General features: G+C 35.8%; 1 protein-coding gene across 1 annotated transcript in view; it reads left to right on the top strand.

Annotated features, from left to right (window-relative positions):
• Positions 1-3,923: 3,923 nt before the first annotated feature.
• The window catches only part of LOC106867671 (coiled-coil alpha-helical rod protein 1), a 9,443-nt gene continuing 6,764 nt past the window's right edge, over positions 3,924-6,602 (top strand). Inside the window, exons 1-2 of the mRNA XM_014912608.1 lie at positions 3,924-4,021; positions 6,043-6,194. Coding sequence (XP_014768094.1) covers positions 3,976-4,021; positions 6,043-6,194 — 198 coding nt within the window. The 5' untranslated portion in view covers positions 3,924-3,975. The remainder of the gene's footprint in view (positions 4,022-6,042; positions 6,195-6,602) is intronic.

The following is a 6,602-nucleotide window of genomic DNA, read 5'->3' on the forward strand; positions in this document are numbered from 1 at the left end:
TTCTCTTGCAAGTTTTTCTGTGTAATTCTTCTAACTGATAATATGTATTTCTGTATAATTCTGGAGTCTGTGCATGACAACATTTCATTAGAAGTGTTTGTTTTGCCAGTGCCCCTGGACTGGCTTGTGCGGGTGGCACATAAAAGACACCATTTCGAGCGTGGCCGTTTTCGTGCGGGTGACACGTAAAAGCACCCACTACACTCTCTGAGTGGTTGGCGTTAGGAAGGGCATCCAGCTGTAGAAACTCTGCCAAATCAGACTGGAGCCTGGTGTTGCCATCCGGTTTCACCAGTCCTCAGTCAAATCGTCCAACCCATGCTAGCATGGAAAGCGGACGTTAAACGATGATGATGATGATGATGATGATGATGTACAATTTCCTTAAGCAAGACAGTATGATCATGATGATAATGATTGTTTTAACATCCATTTTCCCATGTTTGCATGTGTCAGATGGAAATAGTTGACAAGGCAGATTTTCTTTGATGGAAATTGTTGATAAGGTAGATTTTCTGTGATGGGATGCCCTTCCTGTCACAAACCCTCATCTTATTACTTTTCTTGTTTCCAAAGTAATAATTAATATTGCTTTGGACCTCCAATTTGCTAAAAAAATCTTATTTGGACCCTGGTTGAAAACCTTTGCTCAAATTACATGAATGATAATTCTCTGTGGCTGCACATGTTTTCATAGAAGATTGGAAATGAATGACTCTGTTTGCACAAAGTCAAGATAAGGAGACAAACACTCATGCATGGACATACATAGACACACATACATACATGTATACATATATACACATACACGCATGCATGCACACACACACTCAGACGCGCGTGCGACAAGATTCATCGAATTTCCATCTACCAAACCCACTCAGAAGGATTTGATTAGCCCAAAGCTGTAGTGAAAGAAGACAATTGCCCAAGGTGCCATGCAGTGAGACTGAACTTAAAACCTTGTGGTTGGGAAGTGAACTTTTTAACCACAGAAACTCTGGTTTTAGAAATATTTTTATGGCTTAGTCAAAGTAGGATGTTTTGTGCTAGTGACCTTTGTTGGAGGACATCTGTCACTACTGGAATGAATAAGAATAAAAAAACACAGCATGTTGGTCGTTGACGTAGGAAGTAGTTTATTAAGATATCAAATCATCCTCAGATACCTAAGTCTGAATGCTTGCAACAGTGTGGACTCTTCTAAAAGTGCACAATGGTCTGGTGGTAGTGTTGCATTGGGCTCAGAATTAAGTCTGTTTACTTTTCACTCTGTTTCTGTCTACCCAGTGATTTAACTCCAGCTTGGTTGAATCAGAGTTATGATAGACATTTGTCTAAGGTGTCACACAGTGGAATTGAACCCAGAATCATGCAATTATAAAGTGAACTCCTTAACCACAAAGCCATGCATATGCCCATAGATGATGATTTTCATTGAAACAAGAAATATTATAACGTAATCTATAATTATGTCTTGAAATTTAGGTTTCATTTTCACGGTTTGGAAATTCTTCAGCTTTGAACATTTACTGGCCTTCCATGAGGCACAAGTGCACCTTACATTAGAACAAGTTTGGCCTTGTGGTAAGAAGTTTGCTTCCCAAGTTTGGTTCTGGGTTCAATCCCACTGTGTGGCACATTGAAGGTTTCTTCTACTATAGCCTCAGGTCGACCAAAGCCTTGTGAGTGGATTTGGTAGGTGGACATTAAAAGAAGCATGTTGTATGTGTGTGTGTATGTGTGTGTGTGTGTATGTGCGTGTGTGTGTGTGTGTGTGTGTGTGTGTTTGTCTTCCACCACTGCTAAGTTACAGGGATGTAAACACTGCGTGTTTATGTCTCTGTAACTTAGCTGTTTGGCAAAAGAGACTGATAGAATAAGTACCTGGGGTTGATTTGTTCAACTAAAATTCTTCAATGACTGAAACAAGTAAAAGATACTTGGATGAAGCAGCTGCTACAAGCAAAGACACTGTAGACTACATTCCAAAACACTATCCAGTGGATTTATAAACTTTCACTCACCAGTTTATTGCAACCACTATCTCCACCTGTTGCACTCCTTACCTGTTGGGTCATCCCATATGCAATGCATTTTTTTTATACTTCTTTTATTTTTCAAAATTACGATAAAGTTCTTTTTTAATCTAAAATATACTCTCCTTCATTTTCTACAATGCTCTTCCAATTATCTGGCAGACATGCAAGGCCCCTTTGATGAAAAATACTCTTCCAGTACTGTTCTGACCTCGTCTACAGAATTCATATTTTTTCCATCCAAATGATTTTGAAGACTGTGGAATAAATGATAATCAGATGGGGCAATATCTGGTGCATATAGTGGGTGGGGCAGCGTTTCCCATTGAAACTGCTCCAGCCTTTGGAATGTCATCCTTACTGTATGTGGCCGAGCATACAGACTCGAAAAGTTTGTGAGGAACCCATTGACCCAATTTGCTGACTTTTCTGATGGCATGCAGGTGTCGATGAATGGTTGAGTGACCAAATCCAAGCTTCTCTAATTCTTCAACAGTTACAATGGGATTTTGTTCCAACAAGGTTTGCAGGATTTCCTCGTCGAGCTCTACAGATCTTTCAAGATGAGGCTTGTCTTTTAGGCTGTAATTTCTGGAACCACCATTGACACTGGCTTATGCTTATTGTCCAATCCCCATATACTGCATTAATATTCCTCACACTTTCTGTTACATTGTTGCTTTTATTGAACGCATAAAGCAAAATACGCCGAATATGCTCCTTTGTCACTTCCATTATAACTTAGAAAAAAAGTAACTGTTAAAATCGAACTGCCCTCTTCAAAACTTGCACTAAGAATAAGTACAAGGTAAAATTACTACCTGCTTTTATGGCAAGTTGATGCAAGTAGTTTATCCTGCCCTGCCTCCAACTTTTGGTTCATGCAACTGAAAAATTCACATTATTGATGGAATGACCCAATATACACTTTATTTTCTCAAGTACTTCTACCTCATCTGCAATGGTTACTAAGCTAATTAGCTGTCCCACTGAAGCTCATCTGATGCATTCCTGTCCATCCTCCTCTTATCACTTCTACTCTTTCTCACCTCAAATTTTGTTGTAAATACTTTAACCCCCCACCCCCACCCCCGAACAAACTCTTTAGAATTTCCTTCTTGTCTATGTTTTCTCTACTTGCTAGCATCAATCTGCAAAAGTTAAATTTAATATAAATTACTTCTCTAGTCTGGGAGGTTTTGCAAAAGTAATGAGTATAGTTCCTCTTCTCTGGATCAAATATTAGTTTTAAAAAAAATGTAAATATAGAAAATTAAATTTTTAGATTTATATTTTTATTAAAACCATACCTAAATAATTATGCTGGACAACCTTGTAATGTATGTCTAAATTAGCCGCATTTTATCACAGGATTATAATTAAAAGTTGATTGCTTTCTTTTGCTGAGGTGATTTATATTTTAGATCAATATTTAATTCAGGAATCTCTTGTTTCCTATCATTTTAATTTAATTGTATGTTATTATTCTAATTCTCTAGTACAATAGCTTCTTTTTATTAGAAGTTATTTAAAGATGCATAGATGAAGGATCACAAAATTTATTAAAACTGGATTTTCCAATTGTAAATTACATTACAATTAAACTAAAAATTCATTCAGTCTCTCAACAGCTGAATTTAATGATATAAAAAAAAGCAGAAAATAATAACTGTTCTTTTAAAACTCAATTAGCATAAATGTTATGTAACCGAATCTGAATTTGTAATATTCCTTGCAATTGTCCATAAATGGCATAGAATTAAGTTGCTTTAAATTTTAAAGTTTATTGGTATGAAATGTATTTTTCTTTTTTGCACACATTTCTTGAGTCCTATTACAGTTTGAAATTAATATTTAGCATCTCTTTTACAATCTGTCAGCTTTGCGAAACCAAGAAAGGCTTCATGATGAAATATTGGTAAAGCAGGTCTCTGAAATGGATGAGAAATTGAATGAAGCACGGAGAGAACATATGAAAGCAGGTGAAAATTATTAGTTTTTTTCCTTCATAATCATTGTTGCTTTGTTTGAGAACTTATTTCCATTGGTAAAGAAATTCAAAGTACGATAGGTAAAGATGGTAGAGAATTATAGTAAATTACCTTGTGGCATTGAGTTCTGTGACTCACTGTTCTGAGTTTATTACCTCCGCCAAGGAAGGAGGTTATGTTTTCATCGGTGTTGGTTTGTCTGTCTGTCCGTCTGTGTGCAAAATAACTCCAAAAGTTGTGAATGGTATTTGATGAAACTTGCAGAAAAAGTTGGTAATGACACAAGGATGATGAAATTTTGGTAGTGATCTGGGAATTTTTATGGATTCTTGAAGGATTTTTCATTTGTTATATTTACTTTACATGAAGTATTACAATGTTACGTTCTTTGATTATCTCTCTTGAAAACACATTCATTGTTTTCACATAACCTATGGTGGCGTTGCTGTTTCCAAAGTTTATTTTCATTTCTCTATTAGTAATTTTACTCGCGTATCTATCTTAAAATGAGCTTGGCGGATGTCTGCGCTCTCCGAGTGCTTTTCTAGTTTCATTTTATGATTAACTTTATTTTTAATTCATAAGCTGGTGAACAAGCTAATGAAGTAAGTTTCTTTAACCCTTTAGAGTTTAAATTACTCTGTCAAATGTAAAGCCAAGCTTATTTATTCATATTGTTTTGAATTAGTCATGTATTGTCTCGAAGCTGTGAGATTTCAATAATGTGATTGTCTATATTTAGGAAGACATTGTAGGGTAGGCATCAGAGTCTAGACCTGGTTAGTTTGAACTTAAAACAGGAGGTATGTTTGGGTCGGATATGACCGAATTAAATGCTAAAGGGTTAATATATTGTAGATTGTTTAGATTGCTATGTCTGCTATGGTTGATTAGATTGCTATGTCCATCTGTTACTTTGTCTTACTGGTACGTATTTCATATATATATAAAAAAAAGGTAACCGCTTTATCAAGAGAAGGAAGTTCATTTTGTCATTTTATTTGATTTTATATTATTGTTGTTTTATATTACTATGTATATCCGGGTTTTAGGAAAGATACACTGTATCTCTTCATGTCTTAAGAAGCAGCTAAAAGGGTTTTCATTAGGAGCAGCCTCTGACTATAAAACACTGCTTCAGAATGAAACTATACGAACAACATTGCCTAAATATCTTAACATCAATTTAAAAAAATCATCCAAAGCTGAGACCTCATACCATATGCTCCTTACTAAATCAGACTTACAACCACATAAACACATTATGATGCAACTATTTTGCCTCAACCGACCCTACATTATTTAACCTTATGTTAAAAGGAATCAAGAAAAAAAAAACCCTAACCTTCAAGCAGTACCTAGACAAATTCCTTCAGGTAATACCAGACAAATTGCTTATATCTGGATATGTTTTGTCCAACAGTAACTACTTACTTGAGTGGGTTATGGTGACATATAACATGACCTAGTTATGGTTTTTTCCTGGTGGTGCTACTAAGTTCAAAACATATCTAGGCTTATCTAAGTTTTATATGTACATACATTCATATATACATACATATACATGCATCATCATCATCATTTAACATCTGTTGCCCATGGGTTGGATGGTCTGACCAGAGCTGACAAGCTGGGGATCTGCACCAGACTCCCGTCTGATTTAAAGCAGACCTTAAATGATGATGATGATGATGATGATGATGATGATGGTGGCGGTGGCAGTGGCAGCAGCGGCGATAATGATGATGATGATGATGGTGTGGTCAGAACTAATAAATGTTAAATATGTGTTCTTGAAGACACAGCTTGATACAGGAACAAAATATGGATTGTAGAGCTTTTGTCCAGCTGTGAGTTTCTTTGTTAGTCAGATTACAAGACAAAAAAAAAACGTGTGAAGTCTTTCAAAACACTGTGTCTTTCTCTAGTGTTGAAAAATAAAATTGTTTTGAAATTCATAGCCTTATTTATGATTCAATGAATGACATTTCTTATTCATTGCATTTTTACAGTAATCTCACTGCAACAGAAAGACAGACAGCTAGACAGGGAAAAGGTGCAGTTTGGGCACCAAATGGAAAACCTTGAGGCTCATCTCAAGTTTCAAGTTTCAGAATTAGAGAAAGAACTGCAGACAGTGAAGTCAGAAAGAAATCTAATTATGGTGAGACTTGTTCAATCTATTTAAATTAACCCTTTGAATACCAACCCATCTAAGACTGATTCTAGTTCTATAATACAAACTTCATGTTTTAAAGTGATTTGAACTAAAACCATATATCAAAATTTCATGTTAATTTATGTTCCAAATACTAGCTTAATAAGGACATAGCTATTTTGCTAAATTCTTTATTATTTTCAACATTACAGTAGGCGCAGGGGTGGCTGTGTGGTAAGTAGCTTGCTTACCAACCACATGGTTCTGGGTTCAGTCCCACTGCGTGGCACCTTGGGCAAGTGTCTTCTACTATAGCTTCGGGCCGACCAAAGCCTTGTGAGTGGATTTGGTTGACGGAAACTGAAAGAAGCCCGTCGTATATATGTATTTATATATATATATATATATATATAT

The sequence above is a fragment of the Octopus bimaculoides genome, chromosome 1 (assembly GCF_001194135.2).
Source record: "Octopus bimaculoides isolate UCB-OBI-ISO-001 chromosome 1, ASM119413v2, whole genome shotgun sequence".
Classification (NCBI taxonomy): Eukaryota; Metazoa; Mollusca; class Cephalopoda; order Octopoda; family Octopodidae; genus Octopus; species Octopus bimaculoides.